This window comes from Oratosquilla oratoria, unplaced genomic scaffold, assembly GCF_046742065.1.
Source record: "Oratosquilla oratoria isolate Oo_2021 unplaced genomic scaffold, ASM4674206v1 SCAFFOLD233, whole genome shotgun sequence".
Taxonomy (NCBI): domain Eukaryota; kingdom Metazoa; phylum Arthropoda; class Malacostraca; order Stomatopoda; family Squillidae; genus Oratosquilla; species Oratosquilla oratoria.
Window position 1 is genome coordinate 55,501 of NW_027467585.1, and position 25,743 is coordinate 81,243.

The 25,743-nt window shown below is 38.7% G+C and overlaps 1 protein-coding gene across 7 annotated transcripts; it reads right to left on the reverse strand.

Moving 5' to 3' along the window:
- Positions 1-95: 95 nt before the first annotated feature.
- LOC143022931 (uncharacterized) lies at positions 96-25,743 on the reverse strand. Of its 7 annotated transcripts, none has more exons than XM_076181346.1 (5): positions 24,396-25,743; positions 24,097-24,261; positions 15,209-15,517; positions 8,079-10,853; positions 96-2,693 (listed from the first exon to the last, which is right to left on the reverse strand). In XM_076181346.1, the coding sequence occupies exons 4-5, from the start codon at positions 8,392-8,394 to the stop codon at positions 2,656-2,658; spliced, it is 354 nt and encodes a 117-aa protein (XP_076037461.1). In that variant the 5' UTR covers positions 8,395-10,853; positions 15,209-15,517; positions 24,097-24,261; positions 24,396-25,743; the 3' UTR covers positions 96-2,655. The 7 variants fall into 7 exon arrangements, 2 of the variants coding, with proteins under 2 accessions (XP_076037461.1, XP_076037462.1); XM_076181347.1 differs by having other exon boundaries at positions 96-4,762; XR_012966144.1 differs by lacking the exon at positions 96-2,693 and adding an exon at positions 6,410-7,040 and having other exon boundaries at positions 24,396-25,739.

The window sequence follows — 25,743 nt, forward strand, 5'->3', positions numbered from 1 at the left end:
CCAAGAGAATCCCCGTAGTATCCGTGTCGTAATATCCTTCAAGAATTTCAACTCTGTTTCTATAATCTATTGTAAGGTAAATAAAACACAAGCACGACAGTTTTGTTCTTATTTGTTGGCTATTCAGTACAACTGGCACATCATCTTGGACGCTGGCGGGAGCACACCCATGACTAGATATTAGAAAAAAAAAAAAAAGACGACTCCAATCGACATGGAAAATGAATGGATTTTTTCTTTTCTTTTTCTACATTTTCCCCTTTTTTAGAGGGGATTGGGGAGGTCATTTCTCCTGGAACGGTGTATCAATAATTTGTATGGATTTCTACAATAAATATGCATCGCTGTATAATCTATGTACTTATAAAATTTTGATCATCTTGTTTGTAATCTTGCTTGCTTGAAACCGTCACCCAGCCAATCAGAAGAAATTTGACGTCACGACTGAGAACCAGCCAACCAGAAGAGATATGACGTCACGACTGAGGACCAGCTAAACAGAAGAGATCAGAAGAAATATGATGTCATGACTGAGGACCAGCCAATCAGAAGAAGAGACATGGCGTCACATCATATGATGCGTAGTGTTCCAAGCAACGATGACATGACATCACAATCTTCTGCAGTTCACTTCTTATAGCAACGTATCATTTAAAATTTTATCTGACCCAACATACATACATATATATACTAGACAACCCGTGACCCGTTGGGTCAAATAAAATTTTAAATGATACGTTGTTAATAAAATGGTCAATAGAATCTTTATTAAGACAATGCTTTTATATTTACAACATTCTTTGTACAATTTGAATGATTTAAAACCACTTTAATATTTTCCCTTTGCTTAACTCTACTCAGCGCAACATATAATTGTACATGCTGTACCATAATGTATCTTTCTGTCTACCAAAATATGCATTCATTCTGCTCCGGAAGTGTATCTTCAACCCATTGTTAACATGTCATATCACAATCTTTTTAAAGCAGGTTATTATTAGCTTAAGACTTACCAGTTTTGTAAGGTCCTCATGCTCTCTCATGGGAAAGTAAACTGGATACAGGCGTTCAAGAAATTAAATAAAGAGAGCCTCCTTAATTATGCTTATGTTACATCTCATCATCCCACTCCCAGTTCCACTCATTATCATTCAGGGAGTCCCATGGGACTTAGAGTGAGTAGCAACGTTTATAAATATAAACTTTATGATAGATAAACTATGTCACTATCACCGTATAGTATAAATCACAGAAAATAAGTTTCTATATAAAATTGAGTATAATTTAGAGCTCTTACCTCTATTCAGTAGACGAAGGCAGAGACTTGATTAGTTATAAGAAGTGAAATGCAGATTGTGACGTCATGTCGTCGTTTGGAACACTACGCATCATATGATTCATACGGTTCGTAATATTTTAATAAACTCATTATGCCTCATAGATGCTAATTCAAGAGTTGACTATACTGAATATGAAAATTTTATGTATATATAAATATATGTATGTATGTTGGGTCAAATAAAATTTTAAATGATACATTGTTATAAGAAGTGAAATGCAGAAGACTGTGACGTCATGTCGTCGTTGCTTGGAACACTACGCATCATATGATGCCATGACGTCATGTCTCTTCTTCTGATTGGCTGGTCCTCAGTCGTGACGTCATATCTCTTCTGCTTGGCTGGTCCTCAGTCGTGAAGTCATATCTCTTCTGATTGGCTGGTCCTCAGTCGTGATGTCATATATTTTCTTCTGATTGGCTGAGTGACGGTTTCAAGCAAGCAAGATTACAAACAAGATGATCAGAAATTTATAAGTATATATAGATTTACAAGTCTTACCCGAGATATTTCTCAAATCTGTTAAAGATGGAAAACGAATATGAAGAACATTGTGAAATATTACCAGTGGAAGGGCCAATATCTAATATCAATGGAGGGGAAATGGATAAAGCTATAAAGAAAAGAAAGAATAACAAGGCAGGAGGAAAATCTGAAGTAAAAACAGAAATGATTAAGGCACTGGGAAGGAAAGTAAAATGGTTAAGTTGTGTAAGAAGAATGGAGATGTATTGACTTGTGAGAACTGCAGAGGTATTAAGCTGTTGGAGCACAGCAAGAAAATTCTTGAGAGTGACGGAAGGCAGACTGAGAGAGAGAGAGAGAGAGAGATGGTCAGAATTCGCAACCACCAATTCTGATTCATGAGGGGGTCGAGTACTGTAGATGCAACGTTTATTGCAAGGCAGATCATACAGGAAAAATGAATGTCTGGAAGGAAACAGGAAGACATGTTGGTGTTTTGTGGATTTGGAGAAGGCGTAGTATGATAGGGTCCCTAGAGAAGTATAGTACTGGAGCTTAAGAAAGAAAGAGAGGAGTGACGGAGAAGATGAAAAGATGGGCGAAAATGATGACATTATGAAGGATCAAAAACAACAACAGTGCGGACAAAATATGGGGGAAACTGAATTATTCCCAGTTGAAGTAGGACTCCATCAAGGATCAGCTCTGAGCCCTGGTCTCTTTCTTATATATAGCGCTGGAGGACACAATGACGACGATGGACGTCGTGAGTGATCATAATGATGACCGGTGGGGGTTGCTCTTCGCTGATGATGATCTAGTCATGATCGCAGATCCGGAGGAGGAACTACTACAGGTCAGAGGTAGTCGATACGGGAAGGCAACCAGCTGAAGAGTAAATATGGGAACGAAAGTGAACACACAAAAGACAAAGGGAATGATGATGATATGTTTTAACCTCACAAACCCCCTCCTATCAGAGGGCTAGGACGGTGCCCCTCACAGAGGACTTTGTAGCATGGAATTTGATGAACCATGCCCTTGGTTCCTCTTCACCGGTGGCAGGATTCAATCCGCCATCCCCTCGACATTTGCCACAAGTAACGATGCCCTAACCCGCTCAACCAGCAAGCTTCCTGAGGTAATGATAAGCAGCAGAAAATCCTGTGAGGAAATCAATGTAACATCGGAGGTCGGCAGAAGACTGAAGCAGACAAGGGAGTTTAAACACCTGGTATAATTAATTGCCGATGAAGGAGGGACAGAAAAAGCCGCTACAGAGAGGCAGGTGGAGTGACATTAGATAAGAAAATACCATTGAAGCTGAGAATGAAAGTATACAAAATATTTCAGTACGTTTCAGTCCCTTAAATGTAAGGTATGGTAAATTATTATATCTGGTGAAATCTGGCAAGTGTTCACCAGCTGAGGACCGCGAGAACCCATGTACAGTAGTGTGAAATTAGATCAATAAATGGATGGCATTAGTGGCTGCCAGCCTTGAGAGACGCCAAGTGAGGGATGCCATTTGCAGGCTTGTGTCAAGAAAATTCGATCCAGATGAAATGTCCCACGATGCCAATAATAGTAAGTGTTCAGCTTCCAGAAAATCACAGTTTGTTCATGAATGCATAGAGAGGTCATTATAAAAGTTTTTTTTTTTTTTTTTTTTTTTTTAGAAAATTAAGTATGTAAGTTTAAATGTAACTGTTTTAGGTATTCTTTTTTTTTCTGAAATGTGTCATTTTCGGATACCAGAGTAGAACTTTTGAAAAATAACACATGGTTGCATCATGCCTTCTCATGACGATACTGTATAAAGTGCATGTATTACTTGATACCTTCTCATGACGATACTGTATAAAGTGCATATATTGCTTGATATCTGCCACAAACTTGTTTCAGTAAAGAATATCTATCACTGCAAAGTATTTCTATCTCCAATCTATCTCTTCCAGCTGGCATGCACATCTCAAAATTTTATGGAAAGAAAGCTCCCCCAACACCAAAGGGTGTGAAGGCATTTGTGATAAGAGATGAGCCCCAGTCTGATTCTGATGTGCACCTGAGTATGATCAATTGTATAAGGTCAGGCCATATGTGAACATTCTGAAAGAAAACTTTAATAAGATTCCTTTGAGTATGAACTGATGAGATGATGGTTCCTTACAAAGGTAGTCGAGGGCCTTAATTGTTACTACATCAAGTCCAAACCTAACCCTTTGGGGGGTTTAAAGTTTGGACTTTAGCTGATTCCTTTGGCATCATGCATAATTTTGATATATGTGTTGGTGCAACACCAAAAGTTGATGGTTTTCCTTATTTGAAATCCAGTGCTAATATTGTTTGTAAATTGGCGCCTGTTATTCATCACTGTAAGAATCACAGACTGTTCATGGATAATTTGTTCTCAACAGTTCCTCTGTTTTTTTAAATGTTCAAGAGAGGTATGTTATGCATGGGGACTGTTCGGAGTAACAGACTTGCTGGACTGAAGCTTATTTCAGATAAGAACCTAAAATCAAAGGGAAAGTCTGCCTTTGTAGAATATGAACAAAAGGTTAGCACATGTGCAGGTTCTGTAAGGGTTGTTACATGGAATGATAACAATCTATGTACAGTCATGTCTACAATGGGATCTACTCAACCTGTCACAACTGTTGGATGCTGGGACAAAAATGTATCCACAACACAGAAAACTGATGTAAGGTGTCGTGCTCTTATCAAGTATTATGATGCTAATACGGGAGGTGTTGATAAAATGGATGCCCTTATTGCTTTTTATAGGATGTTTTTCAGATCAAAGAAGTGGTATCATCAGCATTTTTTTAATAATTTTTTTAATGTGGCAATAGTCAATGCTTGGTTGGTGTACAGACGGGATGACACAGCTTTAGGTGTCTGCAAAGCCTCTAAAATTGCATGATTTCAAACTAGTTTTGTCCTTATCCCTGCATCTGCAAAACGAGCCATTGACAGGTAAGAAGAGAGGTGGGCCATCAGCTGGTGGAGTTGATGAAAAGCAAGCTGAGAAAAAGCACAAAGGTCATAACACTAAACCAATTCCTTCTAACTAAGGCAATTAGGCATGACCAGGTTGGGCATTTTCTTGTAACTCTAAAAAAAATGAGGAAGGTGCAAAATGCCTGGTTGCAAGTCGTCACCTATAGCATGGTGCTTGAAGTGTGAACTCTATTTGTGTATTGCCTCAGACAAAAGGTCTTTCTTGGATTTTCATGGGGTTCACTATGATCTGCAAACACTGCCACATGAAAAATGAATTGATCTTTCTGGTACAAAAAAAAAAAAAAAAAAGTCATGTTTCAGGAGTTTTGACTCATTTCAGTACCTTTTAGTTGGTTTACATTTGTCTCTAACTGGGAATATGAGGTAAGGTATTTCTTGATCTGTAAACATTGTCACATGTATAAGGAACTGATTTCTCTTATACTTGATAAGAAATTTGTGGTACAGGAGTGTTAAATATTTTATCAGTACCTTTTAGCTGGCTTTGATTTGTGAAAATGTGTATCTTTTTCATTCAGTCTAACAACAAAGTTATAGCAAACTTCACTCACTACATTCATTATTAATCTTATCAAAGGTTTTTATCATAAAAAATAATAATCTTCACTTTCAGGTAAGATTAAAGTTTGGTATGTAATGATTCTGTATTTTGGCTATATTTCACTAAAAGGCCTGTCCTGTGCTCAGATCATCGAAAAAGGCACGTTTGAAAAAAAAAATTATTTACAAGAAAAAGTGAAAAACAAGGCCATTTTTGTAATATGGCATGCAAAAGCAATCAAAAACACCTACTGATTTTTTTTTTTAAACGTGAACTTAATGTGTATCATAATGGGTTAAGAATATTACATACATATACCAAAGGCTTTTTCCCCCTTACAAGGGAGGTAGCCAAAAAGAAAAAGGCATAAAAACCATTCCCACCCACTCTATCCCTAATACACTCCACTCCCCTCCACCCTCCCTCTTATCTTGGCACCTCCTGGATGACAGGTCATCCCTACATCTTGTCCACTGAGCGAACTTTCACAGATTGGTTACAAAATAGGATGAGGGAGTCAGATGAGAGGTACAAAGAAAAGAGAAGAATATTACTTAACAATAAAATAATCTAATATATATATATATATATATATATATATATATATATATATATATATATATATATATATATATTGGATATTTCAAATATCATTTTACTTGAGAATATTAATTAAATAATCTAATATATATATATTGGATATTAATTAACAATAGAATGATATAAAAAACATTATATTGGACATTTCAAATATTATTTTACATATGAATAAAATAATATAAAACTTTATTTCAAATATTATTTCAGTTAAGAATATTAACAATAAAATAATATAAGAGAATTATTTCGGATACTTCAAATATCATTTCACTTAGGAATATTAATTAATAATAAATTAATCTAAAAAAAATTATTTTGGACATTTCAAATATCATTTTACTTAAGGAAATTAATAATAAAATAATCAAATATATATACTATATATACTATATATATATATATATATATATATATATATAAATATATATATATATATATATATATATATATATATATATATATATATATATATATATATATATATATACAGGTAAACGTCGACTTACGATGGCATTAGGTTTCGATAGAGCCATCGTAAGACGATTTCATCGTAAGTCGATCCCCTATTTGTGTATCACTGTTCCGTGGTCATTGTACCTAGCCTACCTGTATATTAACCACCAGAGATACTGAATATAGCCTATTAAACATGTACAGTAGTTTATTTAATTATTTTTATCCTTTTTACCATATTCAAACACTATAATATGTATTTTCAGTACGGAACTTAAATCTCGCGGGCAGCAGCCAATGCCAGCCGTACGACGTGACGTAATAATACTCGCATCATAAAATATAGTCACCGCTTATATCGATCGTTCTCTCCTTCACCCGCGAATTTTGAAAACCACAGAGAATGGGATTCAGGGCACATTTGAGAGAATGTAAAAACACAGGGGCGACTACAATAAATATAATCAAGACGCCGATATGGCAGCGTCGCGAATCCACTTGCTCCTCATGACGCCTACGTGTGCGGCACCGTATGGAAGGGGTTAGATTATCATATCGTCGTCATCGTAAAGTCGAACAATCGTAAGTCGCGGCCATCGTAAGTCGACGTTTACCTGTATATATATATATATACATACATATATATTTATACATACATATATATATATACATACATATATACATATTATATGTATGTATATACATACACACACACACACACATATATATATAAATATATATATATATATACATATATATATATGCAAAGAAATCACAAAACACACGTGATAAACTATTTTTGCAGAAACCACCGGGAAATTGAAAAAACAGATACCGAACGTTTTCGTACCTTTGAAAATGTCTAAATAGACGAAAACGTTCGGTATCTGTTTTTTCAATTTCCCGGTGGTTTCTGCAAAAATATATATATATATTGGATATTTCAAATATTATTTTACTGAAGAATATTAACAATGAAAATAATCTAAAAAAATATATATAATAATAATAATTTGCACATTTCAAATATTACTTATATGCAAAGGGGGACGGAGAGGGGGGGTCGCCGATTAAATGAAGCGGCCTTGCTGTGGATGTACTGTGTCTTGCGACACTGCTTCTGACCCAGGGCGGTGGGCAGGGTTCAGGGATGACCCGTCATCCAGGAGGTGCTCAGATGAGAGGAAGGGTGGGAGGGGTGTGGAGTGTATTTAGGGATGAAATGGGTGGGAGTGTTTTTATGCCTTTCCTTTTGTGGCTACCTCCCTTGGAAGGGGGAAAAAGCCTTGGTATATGTATGTATGTATGTACTTTACTTAAGATAGTATGCAACCCTTTAAAATAATTGATTTCTGAATGTATCCCTTGCAGCACTGAAATGTTTGCCCACCCACCCACCCACCGCTGGCTGGCCTACATACAGTCAGAATGCGAGCTCCTTGAGATGGAACCCACATTCTGGAGACGGGTAGTATGGAGACTACCCTCTCCGACACCCATCCTACTGAGCCGTCACCTGTCCGTCATTGGTGCGGCAAGACCAAGAATCGGCAGAAAGGAAGCGAGAATCTAGACAAAGAGTACCAAGTTGAGCGAGCCAAATGTAAGCTTCCGTACAGACTCAAATGAACCCGCAACTGACGTTTCCTCACCTGAGTCAACGGTACGTGAGCTCTTGCTTGCCCAGTTTCTCTCAGATGAGTGGGCTGGTGCATGCACTTGTACGTGGTTATGGACCACGTCTTGATCGAGTCCATCTTGCTCTGAGGGAGCCGTACCACCGCAGACCTGTTCTCGCTTCCGGGCGACATAAGAGGCACTGGGGATGTGACTGTTGATGAGAATACAAACAATAAACCCAAGAATCATGACACGCTTTCCGTTATATCCTGATGTTTGTCCGGTATTAGAAATGACAGTAAACCCCCGATATAATGGACAGTATGGGGACAGGGGGCCTGTCATCATTTCCAAAGATCTGTTATGACCAAGGATCCCTCGCTATAGTGGATGAAAATCCGTTATAGCGACGGTTTGTCCGGTCAGATTTCTTGTCCATTATATTCGATATGTTGAGATCTGTTATATTGAGGGTGTACTGTACTGTTGTCATTTCATATTCAACTATTTTAATTTCCTCTTTTAAGTTAGAGTGCAGTGTCATGAAAAATGCGCTCCTGTTGTTCTTACAGCATGTCTCGTCTAGACTTTTTTTTCTCGCCATGGATCACATATTCAAAATCTCTAGAATTAAGAGAATCCCCAATACTTAGATGAAAATAAACAATTAAATAACAAAAATAATAAAACAAATGAATGACAGAAATTTCCGCAGACCAGCGGGAACCTCTACTTCTTCATTTTCGTTCCGAGCACTGGAAGTTTCCAATTTTTCCAAATACAGATTTCCTGGATACATATTTTAGTACACATTGAATGTCCAAATAAGCAAGTTTTTATCTAAATACCCTGTGTACACAAAAGGACAAAATGTGCATCCCTGTGTTCTTAGCCTTCAAATACAGTCCTTTTATTCCCTTAAAAAAAACTACCTCCCTGAAAACAACATTATCCCATTATATTTATATATAAGTACTATATTTAGCAGAAGTAGCATGTGACATTTTACCACTACTGAAAACAAAAGCCACCAATTAGTTTTTTATTCTCTTTATCAATCAATTTCTTTATTCCCTTTCATAAACCCTACCTCCCTGACAACATTATCCCATTACATTTATATATATGTACTATATTTCGGTCTCACTAATTGCCGAACAAACCGAACAAAACCGAGAAAAGCCGAACAAAACCACAAAACCCAAACAAGGACAGGTTTTGCTCAAATGCACACTTCTACATATATATGGTTGCATTATTTGAACTATTTTCTTTAAAATGTGTGATTTCCATGTAATATGATCAAAGAGAACTAACGTTTTTATCCTCTGCAATTTTACCTACCCCAGCTGCGACTCGTCCAGCCAGCCGTCAATGATCACTGGTGGTATGGATCAAACTACACGCTTTTAAGCTTCTTACTGTTGTGTTATTAGTGTAATAGACTGCATATAGTTGAATTATTTAAACCCTTTTCTTTAAAATGTGTGATTTTCATGTAATTTGACCAAAGAGAAGTTATGTTTTAGCCTCTGCAGTATGACCGACCACAGCTACATATACTGTAACAAATTAGCATATGGTTGCATTATTTGAACTATTTTCTTTAAAAGGTGTGATTTTCATGTAATTTGATCAAAGTGAAGTAACGTTTTTATCCTCTGCAAAATTATCGACCCCAGCTACGATTCGTGGTTACAAATTTACCGCTAGCCTGCCATCTATGTCCTGCAAATGCAGATCATCACTGAGCGTCAGGGTTGCCAGATTGGCGTTTTTAATGCCAAATTTTGTATTTTTGGAATGTTTTTACTGTGGCAGGAAAATTTGTTGGGTGGCATTTTAGGGGGGCGTTTTTAAATACCCGGTCTTGATTAGAGATCATTCTTTTCCCAAAAATGCCACCCAACAAATTTTCCTGCCAAACACAGTAAAAACATTCTGATGGTGGTGTAATTATGAAATGATGGTGTTTTGTGTGAGTGTCTTAGTTTTGTTTCTTGTAAAATCGCAATGTGTATGTTGTGTTGTTTAAGAAAGTGTTCAAGTTCATGTTTTTTTCGTGTTAATACCGTCAATGTTGTGTTGTAATATGTTGATGTTGTGTGTTTTGTATGTGTTGTATGTTGCCGTTTGGGGTTGAGGTTGGGGTGGTAGTGGGGAACGTGTTGGATCTGGGTCAGAGGGGGGGAAAGGAGAGATCGGGGACAAAGGAAGGGGAGTACTAATCGGGGGTAAGGGCAGAGGGAAATTGGGAGTGGGTGAGGGTGCTGGCTGTGGTTGGGGAGGTGGGAGTGGGGTTACTGGAGGGCAGGTAGAACATGTCCAAGTGTTTGTGTATTGGTTTGTGTCAGCAAGTGTTGTACAAGTGAGGTGGGCCCAGTTTTTGCACATATTGCACTGAACTGAACCCTTTGTCTGTCTGCTCGAAGTAATGGGTTTAGAGCATGTTGGGCATGTGTATTTTGTGGTGGGCCCAGGATTGCTCTCTACATCTCCAGCTAAAAGTAGAAGAAGAGGGGTGATTGCCGGGAAATCACCCCTCGGTGCAGAAAAAACGTAATATTGCATGTTGGGAAAAAGGATTGTGGTACTCCCCAAGGTAGGCGTAGCTCCTCTTGGGGATCGATGCCACCTGCGTAGAGCCGGTGGCCAGGGGTGGTTGCTGCCGTTTGGCCCCCAACTCTTGGGGTTGGGGGGTGGTCCCACGACGTAGACACTGCAGCTCCAGAGCCTTGTTGTGGCCCAGGGTGACATGTCGGGGAGTCCAGGAGTCCGAGATCAGCAGTTCAAGGCCTCCAGATGGTCTGTAAATTTCAACCAGGTCAACAAAGCAATACAACCTTAAAGGCCTCAACACTAACAATGGCTCTCACACAGCAGGTAATGGAAAGAGAGAGAAAGAGAAATATTGAATAGGTATTAGTTTCTGATCATATAAGATTTCTGTGACTCTGGTCCATATGGATGTCACTCACATCCCTAAATTACCGACTCAACGACACACGGGGAATAGAATTTAAAAGTCGAGATTACTCTTCAATTATAAACGAATGCCGAATAACTGGTTCATAGGGTTGTCAAAATTGTTGAAATATTAACATTCCAAAATGAAAAGGAATTAATATATTCCCAAATTTGAGGTCACACAGGTGAAAAGAATTGAATTACGGTTCCACGTCCGAAAAAGCTCGAGATCCATACTCGCTAGATGACCAGAATAACCAAATGCGACCCAGAATAAAACATGCAAGAACATAACTGTAGCAACCATGATAACAAATACACATGGTTTTCAAAGTGCGCACATTCAACAAGTATTTTTTGTTTAGAATATAATGACCAACTTTTAAGACCTCATAATATAGCACCAGCAAACTTACCTACTAAAGCAGAGCTTCAAAGCATAACCTGGCGGAATACCTTAAACTCTGTCCTACAATACATACATCTTCTGGTGTTTCTAGCAGGTCTTTAAATATCATAAAATAATTCATGACAAGCAAAATAAAAAATGATTAATAATAAATTAATCACTAAATACAATTAAGTGAGCAACTAAAATATAAGCAACCAACTTAAGAGGATAGACTAAAAATAAATTTGGGTGAAAATTAAGGCAAAGAGATGTACAGGGACGAGAAAATCATACAAGGGAGCAGAGACGTGGAATCTGATTGAGGAGGAGGAGGAGAGGAAGCCTGACGTGTTCAAGATGGAGTACAATCCGCGTAATGAAAATGGATAACGTCAGCAATATTTGACTCTTCGTGGCATCTTAACTTCAACTCTGGAGAAACGAAGAGTGTGGGGGATCTGATAGAGGTATTGAAATGGGTCAATGGTTTGAACAAGGGCGACACAGGCAAGGTCATCATATTACGACAACAGGGCAGATCTGGTAGTAATGGGTGCAAGTTGGACAAATTTGGGTTTAAGAAGGAAATAGGCAAGAACAGTTCACCAACTGCGTGGTTAACGAATGGAATGGACTGTGTAACAACGTAGGTAGCAAGCGCTCAAACTATTCGTTGTTTTAACAGGAAATTTTTGTTCAATTCCACACTACAAAATTCACTGTAAGGGGCACCATCCTAGTCTCCCAATAGGGGGGGGGGGTTGTGACGTTAAACCATATCATCATGATCATCATCATCATCAAGAGGAAATTGAATAACTTTATGGATGGGATGACAGGTGGTAAGGGACATGGAACTGCCTAGTGTAGGCTCTATGGTCTCTTGCAGTCTCCCCCATTCTTATGTTGTGTGGAGGTGAGGCAGATAACAGGTGGAAAGAAATCAGACAAGTTGTTCCATCAAAAGTGAAGGGATGCAAGAGGAGTGCCTGTTGAGCAAAGAAGAGAGTGCAAAAGTTCCGAGTGGATGGGCAATGGACGAGGAAGTAACGCAGCCTGAGGGGACGTTCTTCATCTTCTCCGTAAACCTCTCTAATAAATGGACGGAGGGGGAGAGAGTTCACAGTTTATCTGCCATGCTTGGGGGGGGGGGGACCAATTTGGTCACTGCTGCCCTTTGTATTCTCTCGATCTTGCTTATGTCCTTCACTCTGTGCGGGGACCATACCATCGATGCATATTCCAATCTTGGATGCATCAGGGTTTCAATGAGTTTTTCGTCATTTCTGTCTTAACACATAGCCGCTGACACAAGCAGTGTGGTGTGGGTAGCAGAAAAAAAAAATTGAGTTTCTTGGGATCTTTTTTTTTTTTTTTTACACTGCCAAAGTTGCACTTGTTTTTATATACTCAATATTAATATCTGGGCAACTTTGGCAGTGGGGAAAAAAAAAAAAAACTTTCGTCCAGTCTAGTTTGCCTCTTAGTCACCCTTCCTTCACTTGGACACACATTGAACAATCTCATCACCAGTCACTCCACTATTACTATCCCACCCTCTGGCAAACACTATAGACAGCACCCACCCAGTACAGGTGCCTTAGAGCTTTCATTCTCTTCCACTGTTATTTACGGTACCTCCTCCTTAAGAACAGCTTTCTCCTTTCCTATCCCAGTCAGTCTCTATCATCATCTCCCATGGCTACTATCAAAGACCTCCTGGCTCCCTCTATCCTCCTCTACAATTAGCAACCCCTTGAAATAATCTGCCCATCTCCACCTCACAGCTTTCTCTTCCATTAACAAGTACCATTTACAGTACAAGCTCAATATAACAAACTAATTCAGCTAAAGTCCAATTAGAAAAGTTTACAGAATGTATGAATGATTATCATTTATTTTATATTATTTGTTTATTTGTTTTGTTATCATTTGTCTGTTTGTTTATTATTATTTGCTTCATTCTCATTTGTTATTAGTTATATGACAATTTATCATTATTTACTATTTACCTGTTTGTTTATTGTTCAACTATACCTATGCATTTATTCATGTATCTTATTTATCATTTACATTATTATAGTTTTTATTTATTCATTTATTTATCATTATGATTTTTTATGCATGCGACCTAGATATGGACCAAAAGGTCTCCTGTCGTCAGCATGCTCCCCCTTTGAAATCCTTTGTATTACTGCCCCATCAAATACACTCTAGTTCTTCACTACATGGAGCATGTCTTTTACATCCCTAACTGCTGCCTTACAAAATCAAGTGTTCTCCAATTCTTTTACTACAGTATTTCTAAAGGAGATTACAACGGAACGATGCAATCAAACAGAGCAAGACTAAGAACCACACGTGATCAAAAAGGTTACTGATATTCAGTGGAATCTGCCTTTTAACAAATTATCAAGTGCAAATTTAACAAGTGCTACCTCCCTTGTATGGGGTAAAAAGCCTTGGTATATGTAGGTATGTATGTGTCTTTGAAACAAGATTTTTTTCCCCTCAAACTTCTGAGTTTACTATTCAAGGCTTTCCACAATTGGGGGAGTTTGTTATAGCGAGCTTATGCTGAAATACCTTTACCCTTTCCTCTCTCTCTTCAACTTGCCTCTTTGCACTCTACTTCATGCATACGTACAAGGGAGGTAGTCAAAAGGTGTCCTCCTTTGCTTCATGCACTCCGAACAAAAATCAAATATCATTTCACTTATGGTGTCCAAACAAACTTCTGATCTCGGGGAAATCCGCAGTGCAATGCGACAATCTGCTACTAAACTAACACCTTCCGAAAAATTCTTCAAAACTTCTCTCCTGGTCTCCCATCTCCTCACACATACACATATAGATGCAACTCAAAAAAATAAAATAAAATAAAATAAAATAAAATAAAACAAAAAAAAAAGTTCACAAAGAAAACTGCTGTTTTTTTAATAAAAAAAAAGACTGCTGTTTTTTCATAAAAAAAGACTACTGTTTTCTATAAAAACAAACAAACAAACATGTTATTAATATAAAAAACATGGATATTTTCGTTTTTTCAGGCCCATAGACCATGATTAATATGTGCATACCACCTTATTATATATCCTATTTTATGTGTATGTTTAACCATTCATGACAAGGAAATTTGGAGTGTTTAATCTTTGAAGATTATACTAAGAGTAAATTTTGTAAGGTAGCCATATTGTTGCAGCATCTGAGTCTTGACTAAAAAGGTCAATTACTTGTTTATTCTTATACTGTGTCTGATGTCTCTTTGGATAAGACATATGTGGAGGGATGAATCAAGTACTTACACCCGTTTTCATATACTTGAACAAATTTGGATGTGTAAAAGATACACACATACACATACCAAGGCTTTCCTCCTTACAAGGGAGGTAGCCAAAAAGTAAAAGGCATAAAATCATTCTCACCCATTCCATCCCTGAATACACTCCACACTCCTCCACCCTCCCTCTCATCTTAGCACCTCCTGGATAACGGGTCATCCCTGCACCTTGTCCACTGCCCTGGGTCAGAAGCAGTGTCACAAGACACAGCAAAAAAATAAAAAAATAAAATAAAATAAATAAATAAATAAATAAATAAAAATAAATAAATAGATCAACAAATAAGAAAAGTGAAAAATAAATAAATAAATAAAATTAAATAAAAAAAAAATAAATAAAAAAAAAGTGAAAAATAAATCAATAAACTTGCGATTAAAAAAACACTTTTTTATGCATCACTGTACATAAAGCGAAACTAGTAATCCCCCCCCCCATACACTGCTCCTCTCCCCCCGCACCCCACCTGGGCTGGTCGCCATGCTGCCTGGCGAACCATAGGAAGCTGCAGATACAGGATTGTACTGTGGCACTGAATTGGGTCTTTGCTGCTGCTGCGGTGGTGGCGGTTGACCCACTACCCCTCCAGCTGGCTGGCCTCCCCCGCCTCCTAATCCGACATTGGCAGAGTCGTCGGTAGCAGAGGATGGGGGCAGGGGAGGGGAGGGGGATGTGTGGATCCTAACGGGGCCGCCGTGTCATTCAGCACCACGCTCTGCAAGCCGCCTTCACTCAGGTCTCCGTCCAGGGCACCAATACCATGCCCAGCTGCCATCTGTTGAGAGGAAATTTATACAAACCCAAATCAGTTACAGGTAATCCTCGTTTTACGCGGGTTCACATTACGCGATTTCACATTAAAGCGGTGTCCAAAACTAGGGGGTATTCCTCACATTACACAAATTCCTCAGAGTAACGCGAAATCCGGAAAGTTAAAATACGCGGGCTGCGATTTAGTTCCGTAAGGCAGCCGCTAGGTGACGCTAGCTGATTCCAGCCTCCGCATCCCTCTCGCCACCAAGCTCATTGTTTACCAACGCTTCGTTGTGTCAGCATCTCTGTGTTCATCAAATCATCAGTGTTCTTGTTTACCATGGCTCCCAAGCGCCCAGCGACATTTCCAGCCTGTGATGGTAGGCAGAAGAAAGCAAGGAAGACATTGACATTGGAGCAAAAGCTGGAAGTTCTGGACAGGTTAGATAAAGGGCAGAGAAACAATGTGATTGTGGCGGCAATGGGCCTCAGCGAGTCTACGGTGAGGACCATAAAACAAAACTCCACCAAGATTCGTGAAGCTGCCAAATCAGGAACGCCTCTACAAGCTAACAAGTCATCATATTCTCGCCCTATGGAGATGGAAAGGATGGAGAAGATGCTTGCAACTTGGATTGAGCATCAAAATAAGACTCGTGTGCCGGTTAGCTTGGCGCTGATTAAGGTGAAGGCGCTGTCTATTTATGACAGCATTGAAGGGGACAAGAAGCCTTTTTCTGCCAGCAACGGGTGGTTTAATAAATTTCAAAAAAGGCACAGTTTTCATAATTTGAAGTTGGTTGGGGAAGCTTCTTCAGCTGATGCTCGAGCTGCAGCCGAATTCCCAGAAGAGCTCAAGAAAATTATAGAAGACGGGAATTATTCATCAAAGCAAGTGTTCAACATCGACGAAACCGGCCTCTATTGGAAGAAACTACCCAACCGCACCTACATCTCCAAAGAGGAAGCTTCTGCCCCCGGATTCAAGGCATCTAAGGACCGCTTAACGCTGCTGTTGGGGGCCAATGCAGAGGGCGACTACAAACTCAAGCCAGCACTTGTGTATCACTCAGAGAATCCTCGAGCCCTCAAGGTAAGAGTTGTAAAACTAACCTTATTCCATGTTACCATTTTCTATGCAAAAGATTGTGCGAATGAATTTTTTAGACCGTATAAAATCTTACGTTTCTTTTTTTTTGGCCAGGGTTACGACAAGGCCTTTCTGCCAGTGTACTGGTACGCCAACTCGAAGGGCTGGATGACTGGGACAGTGTTTGGCGATTATTTCAAGAATAAACTGCACAGGGAGCTGGAGGTGTACTGCAACAAAGAAAACATCCCCTTCAAGATCTTGTTGATTGTGGACAACGCGCCAAGTCACCCAGCATACCTGGCCGATATCAGCAACAACATCAAGATCGTGTTTTTACCGCCAAACACGACCTCGCTCATCCAGCCTTGTGACCAAGGGATAATCTCGACATTCAAGGCGTATTATCTACGTTCAACATTGGCGAACCTTGTGAAAGTGACGGAGCAACAAAACATCTCAGTCCGTGATTATTGGCGGCAGTTCACGGTAAAAGATGCTCTAACCTTCATCAAGGATTCGTGGAGTGAAGTGCCAACATCATGCTGCAATGGAGTCTGGAAAAAATTGTGTCCTCAATTCGTCCACGACTTCAAAGGATTCAGCATAGACGACAATGTAGCCAAGGCCAACGTTAAAAGTCTGCGTCTAGCACAGCAAGTTGGCTTCGAGGATTTGGAAGAGGAGGACATCGACAACTTGCTTCAGTCTCACACACAAGAGCTCTCCAATGAAGATTTGTTTGACATCGAGAAAGAGAGAGTGAAAATGATGGAGGAGAAAGAGGAAGCAGCAGCAGCAGCAGCATCACCAGGACCACAGCGAGCCCTCACAGCTGCCAACTTGTCTGAGTGTATGGACTCGTTGATGCATGCAATGAGGGTCATAGAGGAGAATGATCCTAATGTCGAGAGGAGCAGCACCATCATACGACGTGTGATGGAGAACATGGCTTGCTATAATGCTATGTTAAAAGAAAAACAACAAAAGACAAAACAACAGCCGATCACAAACTTCTTCCGACAACGCACACCAAGTCAGCTAACCAGCGAATCGGAGACAGGCACCGAATCGGAGATGGACGCTCCCGATGACCCTGCCGCCCCTGCCTCACCACAAACATCACACACACACACCGAGTCCGATATAGCGCGCAGTGACACGTCAGGGGGTGAAGCCTAGTTAGGAATCTACAATAGTACACAGCGAGCGGTGAGTGTTGTGTTGTTGTCAGTATGGAAACGTGTGAGAGCAACATCTCAGCTTGCGGGATGGTTTCCTGACCCATGATTTTTTTCATTGTCCAAGGGTAATTTTATTTTCATAAAAGTAAAATAAAAATGAATGTAGAAAAAAACTTGAAAGAAATTTATTCATCCTTGAATCGCAATAAGCTGCCGCTACAACAACAACAACAGCGTGCAGATCAGCAGAGGGACGCTACTTATCAAGGCGTAAAGGCCAATTAACCCGTGATCCCATATGTGGTGGTAAATCAACAACAACAAGGCAGGTCAGAGGTTATATGCTTAGCTCGTGGCTCAGCTGCAGGAAGGATTATGGTATTGGAAACACTTGTAACAGCAAAGTAGTGAGTTTAATTCCTCACATTACGCGAAATTCACATTACGCGCTGCCTTTTGGAACGCATCTAGCGCGTAAAGTGAGGACTACCTGTATATATATATATAAAAAAAAAAAAAAAAAAAAAAAAACTACAAATGCCATGAAGCATCAGGATGAAGCTGGCAACTTTATGGGCCCTACTTATGTATGTATGTATGTATGTATATATATATATATATATATATATATATATATATATATATATATATATATATATATAATATATATATATATATTTATATACACGAAAGACTTTTCCCACCTTACAAGTAAAGAAAAAAAAAAAAAAAAAAAAAAAACACTCCCATCCCATCCCATATATACTCCACTTCCCTCCCTCTATCTTGGTTCCTCCTGGAGAAATAAATTGACGCAGCCTGAAGGGATTTCTCCCCATCTCTTTTTCTGCATGAGGGGATGGAGAGGGGGGGGGGGTGCCAATTTTATGAAGTGGCATTGCTGTGGATGTGCTGTGTCTTGTGACATTGCTTCTGACCCAGGGGGGCAGTGGGCGAGATGTAGGGATGATCCATCATCCATGAGGTGCCAAGATAAGAGGGAGGGAAGAGGGTGGAGGGGAGTGGAGTATGTAGGGATGGAGTGGGTGGGAGTGGATTTTATGCCTTTGTTTTTTTGTTTACCTCCCTTGTAAAGGGGAAAAACCCTTTGTATATGAGTGTATAAGAAGCAATCAGAAAATGCCTCTGTATTATTTTTAATTTATTTTTTGCATCTGGAAGAGGTGTGCAAATACATTATATATATATATATATATATATATATATATATATATATATATATGTATATATATATATATATATATATATATATATATATATATATATATGAATGTATATATAGCAAATGCTGTACCCTTGTTTCAAAAGGGTGACAAATCCAATCCTGGTAATTATCAGCCAATTAGACTTTTGTGCAAACTAATCGAGTTTAACCTGAGGAATGGCAGTCGCAAGAGGTGGACGCTTGCTTGGCGCACCCCTCTACCGCTGTCATGTCGCTGCTATCCCTGGTGGGTGTACGCGAGTGCAACAAGTCGCATATAAGTGCAACAAGTCGAAGGGGAAGGAACAGGAATGGATTGGTTGCCCTAAATGTCCTACAAGGAAAAGGGCTCATTTGAAGTGTGTAGGTTTGAAAGGTGTCAATCCTGACAATGTTACGAGTATAAACTGGGCATGTGACGCATGTTTTGAAAGTACTGTCCCAGGCAATCTAATTATGAATAAGTTGGATGAAATAAAGGCACAGTTGTCAAATAGCTCACAGTTGTTGAAAGGTGATATGGAAACTGTGATCAAGTCTGAAATTGAGACAGTAGTTGAAGACATGAAGAAAGAGGTAGTTACCGTGGTAGATGATGCAAAGAAGGAGGTTAAAGAAGTGAAGAAAGATGTTGTTGTGGGTATAAAGAGAGAGGTGGCAGGAGGAGTGAGAGAATGACAGCCTGGTTGCTGAACTGTCGACCGCCCATGCAGCCGGCTCGGCTGACCTCCAAACTACCGTAGGCATGACTTCAGCACCATTATGGAGCCAAGTGTTATCAAGGAATGAGATAAGGAGACAAAAAAAAAAACTTGCTTGTGGTTAGTGCAAAAGAAAATGGGAAAAAATCCAGCGAAATGAAAAAAGATGTGGTTGGAGCACTTAATGGTGTGCACATTACTGACTTGTTTTACAGGTCGTAGAGACCGTTTTGAATTTTGAGGATAAAACAACACTTATAGAAGCAGAAAAGAAATTGGGAGTTGTCAACAAAGTATCTATAAAGTACATTAAAAAAAATTAAACCAACGATAATGGTTTGCAATGTCTATAAAGAGGAAGAAAAGGATCATATCATTGATACACTAATAGAGAGAAATGTCTATCTAAATTCCATTGACAATATAAGGAAAAAAAATAAAATATCTACTTGATAAACATGCGGCTAATAACACAGCGCATTACATATTGAGATGCAACCCAGAAGTAAGAGCACTTATTAAGAAAAATGGCGACAGACTGTTCCTGGAATGGGGGAGATTTACTGTTTGAGATAGGTATCACCCAATGGTTTACTACATACATACATATACCAAGGCTTTTTCCCCCTTACAAGGGGGGTAGCCAAAAAGAAAAAGGCACAAAATCATTCCCACCCATTCCATCACTGAATACACTCCACACCCCTCCACCCTCCCTCTCATCTTAGCACCTCCTGAATGACGGGTCATCCCTGCACCTTGTCCACTGCCCTGGGTCAGAAGCAGTGTCGCAAGACACAGCACATCCACAGCAAGGCCGCTTCATTAAATCGGCGACCCTCCCTCTCCGTCCCCCCATTGCATAAAATGAGAGGACAGGGAGAAATCCCTTCGGGCTGCGTCAAATTTTGCTCACACATACTACCTCACCCCCCATCCACCCGCCCATTCCACCTCATGCTATCCCAACATCAATGGTTTACTACTATTGCCAAAGGTCCAACCATAAGATTGATAAATGTCAGGCTAAGAATGATAATGATGATGATCCCGTTTGCTTTAAATGTGCAGGTAATCATGCATCCAAAGACTGTACAGCTACCATTAAGAAATGTATTAACTGTGTCAGATACAAGAAAACTGAAATATCTCAGTGTTAATGACCATTAACTGCCCTGTCTACCAATCTGAAATAAGTAGGATATGTAATTTAACAGATGATGGCTGTTGTTAGACTGAATAGTAGTGTTAAGTGTGGATTGTTAACCATACAATCAGTTGGCAACAAAACATTTGAAATATATAACTTATTGAAGGATAATGATCTTGATATATTAGCGCTAACTGAAACTTGGTTTAAGTGTTGGTGAAAATGTGAAAATAAAAGGAACGACTCCTGACTCTTATAACTTTGTTCATGTTTCTAGGGATATAAGAAGAGGTGGAGGAGTTGGTCTATTTTTAAGAAATACTTTAAAAAAAAATTGTTGTTAAATAAATTGAAACACAATATACATATGAAGGCATGTACATGACGTGTGAGACAGGAGCAGAAAAGTGTTCTTTTGTGGTTGTATATAGACCACCGCAGACCAATGTTAACCTATTTATTGATTTTTGCCAGTTTTTAGAGACAGTTCATATGATCAGTACAGAAATTGTTAATTGTGGAGACTTCAATATCTGGGTTGATGACAACATTGCATCAACAGTCACATTTTTGGAGATGATGTCTTCCTTTAATTTAACTAATAAGTGGACATACTCTTGACTTTGTTTTCTGAGCTTAGGATAGAGACTTGGTTATGGAGATGGAGGTTGGTGAAGTTTGTGATGTGTCGCTTGTTGATAAACTTGTGCAATTTAAGCTTCCATTCAGTAGAGACTTAAAACGAAAGAAGAAAATAATGTTCAGACCATTGACTAATCTAAACCCTAAGGCCTTCATTATTACTCTAATTGACATTCTCACTAAGAAAAAAAATAGAAAGTTGCGTCCATGAAAAGTTATATACAAATTGTACAATTAGTTTGACAAACATTTTTTAATAGCACCATAAAACAATTATACAACTCTCAATGCCCTATACTTGAAAAGGAAATGACCATTAAAGATGATTCACCAGGGTTTAATGGGCTTAATACTAAAGCAGAAAACGAGAAAAAAAGAAAAGGAAAGAAAATGGTGCAGAGATCAGACAAATGAAACTAGACTAGCCTACACTGAAGCAAAACAGCATGAAAAAAAGTTATTGTTCGACGAAAACATGAATACTATAGAGGTAAAACCAGTGAAGCCGGATCCGATATTAGATTGCTCTATAATATATTAAGCAGTTGAAATGGCAACAATAAAGAGAAAAAGATGCCGGAGGGATATTGTGATGAAGTAGTGGGTGGCCCAAATGTTTCTGAACTTCTTTGAAGAGATAATTGAGAATGTAATAAAGAGGTTTTTCTACCAACGACTACAGAATACCTATAATCATACCACACGATCAAGAGAGATTAGAATGTTTTCAGCAAAAAGACATACCAAAGATTAAATCTATCATACTTAGAGCAAATTCAACATTCTGTGATAACGATCCGATTCCCTTCAGGAAAATTTTCACCGGTGGGAATCTTGATAAACTGGCATGGGGGGTAGTGACCGAGTTGGTGAATACTAGTATTGCCACTAGGGTTTTTCCTGATGCCACAGTGAAGCCAATAGTTAAAGCCAATAAAGATCCACAATCTTTGACTTCATATAGACCTGTATCTAACCTAACATTTTTATCAAAAGTGTTTGAGAAAGTAATCCTTGAACAGTTAATGGAACACTTGTTGGCCATCAATATTTTTCCTGACAATCAGTCAGCATATAGAAGACTATACTCAACTAAAAACAACCTTATGTGCCGTGGTCAATAATATGTTGGTGAACATGGACGAAGGTAAATGTAGCATTTTAATTTTGTTAGATCTAAGTGCAGCTTTCGACACTGTTGAACGTAATCTATGAGTACAAGAGCGTCATAACATTGGAATAGTTAATGAAGCTTTGGAATACCTGGAGAGTTATCTTAAAAACAGAACTTATCGAGTGCAATTTGGTGGTACCTTTTCGGAAATAAGAACGCTACATAGAGGGGGGTACCTCAAGGTAGTGTATTGGGTCCAATTCTTTTTTGTATTTACACAATTGGCCTTGCACAGATACTATGAAATCATGAAATTGACTTTAAGCTTTATGCTGATGACACACAGTTTTATCTAACATTAACAAACATTGTCCAAGCTGAAATTAAATTGGACGAAATAATAAGTGAAGTGAAAAGTTGGATGAACTCAAAGAAATTGAAATTTAATTAGGGCAAGAATGAGTGTATGGTAATTGGAAAACATAATGATCCAAGGCATTTTCCCTTTTACAAGGGAGGTAGCCAGAAAGGGAAAGGCATAAAAACACTCCCACCCATTTCATCCCTAAATACACTCCACACCCCTCCCACTCATCTGAGCACCTCTTGGATGACGGGTCATCCCTGCACCTTGCCCACCGCCCTGGTTCAGAAGCAGTGTCGCAAGACACAGCACATCAACAGCAAGGCCGCTTCATTTAATCGGCGACCCCCCCTCGCATATAAGGAGGGGACGGGGAGAAATCCCTTCGGGCTGCGTCAGAATTTGCTCACACATACTACCTCACCGCCCACCCCCGCCCATTCCTCCTCATGCAATCACAACATCATCCATATACAACCATTCTCCACTCACCTCTGTCTTCCGTCCTCTCCCTTCCTTCCTCAACAGACATTCCCCTCTTCCCCAAAGCCCCCTTCACCCCATCCATCCACCTCATCCTAGGACGTCTCCTCATGTTCACTCTCTCCACATCTGCCTTCCATACCTCTTTTACTAGTCTTTCTTCACTCATTCTTTCCATGTGTCCAAATCATCCTAATATTCTTTCATCAACCCTATCTCCCAGCTCCTTTTTCACCCCTGTTCTCCTCCTCACCTCCTTATTTCTCACTCTACCCAGCAGTAAGAAACAGTAAGAAACTTAAAAGAGTGTAGTTTGATCCATACCACCAGTGATCATAGACGGCGGGCTGGACGAATCGTAGCTGGGGTCGGTAAAATTGCAGAGGATAAAAACGTAACTTCTCTTTGATCATATTACATGGAAATCACACATTTTAAAGAAAATAGTTCAAATAATGCAACCATATATATATAGAAGTGTGCATTTGAGCAAAACCCGTCCTTGTTTGGGTTTTGTTGTTTTGTTCGGTTTGTTCGGCAATTAGTGAGACCGGGTAACAGGTACATGCAGTCACATACTAGCGTCATGGCGACAACAACAAAAAATTCTTTATTCAGATTTTAATAATCCAATCTATTTCTACTTACTTCTCTGGGTCACCATAAATAATGGTCTAGTTTGCATAAATGGCAATGCCAACCAGCTGTGTTCCCAGTACAAGCCAAACACCGCCCAGTGAGGCTGTCACACGTAGGAGTGCCCGTCTCACCCCAAACAAGGTTTTCATTGCACTGACAAGCAGTGTTGCCACTCTGGAAAATAAAAAAAAACCTAGAGAGCTTGCCAACAACTACTATATTGAAAAAAAAAAAAAAATTAGATTTGAATTATTATTACATTACACAACATACATATGAAAACATTTTGAAGTTAGAAAACTGTATACATCAAACTAATTAGCACTGCCTGTAATGGTGCAATCAATGTAGGTAGACTTGCAGTGGATCACCATGTATGCTGCTTCAGTACCAACATGATCATAAGAAGTTTTCCATTTCTTCGATGACATGGCTAGGTTGCTTAAGTATCTATATAAACCACAAAAAAGAATCAGTATCACAGAATATATAAAGTATAACTACAATACTGAAGAGAACATTTCACATATAATTTTCTAATCTCGTGTACAAAATCTCAACATTGAATGTAAACTTTCAAGATTGCAGACCAACTAAAAATTAAACTCGAATCACCAATTTGAAGCATGTACACTGCTTGCAATGCAGAAATATTGATATATTGGTATCTTCGCAATAACACATATATTTCTATCACGTTAAAGGCATTGTGCAATCCAAGTATCAACTGCTGCAACGAAAATAAGCACAAGAAAACTAACCTAAACCAAATCCGTAAACACAACGTCAGTCCCGCTCGGCTTATTATTAAAAATGGCTGTCAATTTAAGTAGATTCATATACTCAATTTATTATCATTTATCATTATCATTTCAATTTATTATAGATTTTGCAATAATTTAACTAAATACCACTCTAATACACCCAAACGCGTGTAACCGCAAACTATATTTATGGTCACTGTAATTGTGCTAAATTCAAAGCTTCATCGCAATAACTTTGGTCAACACTGTTCACCAAAGAAGGAATTTTTTTTTTATAGCCAAGTAAATTGGGAAAAGAAACCAAAACAAAGTAAATATGCATAAAAAGACCAAATGAAAAAGTCTTGTCTCTTACAAAAATGTATAAAAAACAAACAAATTACTGCCCAAAGCTAATTCAGAATAAGCCAAGAAAAAAGCCAAAATGCTAAATATATTTTCGCACGCCAAACGGCTTTAAAATAAGCCAGAATGGCAAAATCTGGCGTAAAAAAAAAACAATCTGGCACTACTGCAAGGAGTCCCACCTGGGCTGGTCGGGTCGCTAAAATATCCATCAGCACATCTGTGAGCATAAATAAAAGCATTAATAATTATTTCGTTGTTAAGGGATGGCGTGGGATGGATTTTAACGATAATAACGAAAATATAGAAAGTAAAGGATTTGGAATTCCAGGTGGTTTCGTATTGTCGACATTATTGTAGGAATTTACAAATTCGTCTGTTTATATAAACTCGGTGAATAGCGTTAAGCTTCTCTAGCATAAGATATATTATATTTTTCTGATGATACATGCATAATATAGGGGTAAATTTTAATGACAACATATATACAGAACGCAAAGGATTTTGGATTGCAGGCGGTTTTGTATTGTCGACATTATGGCATAAA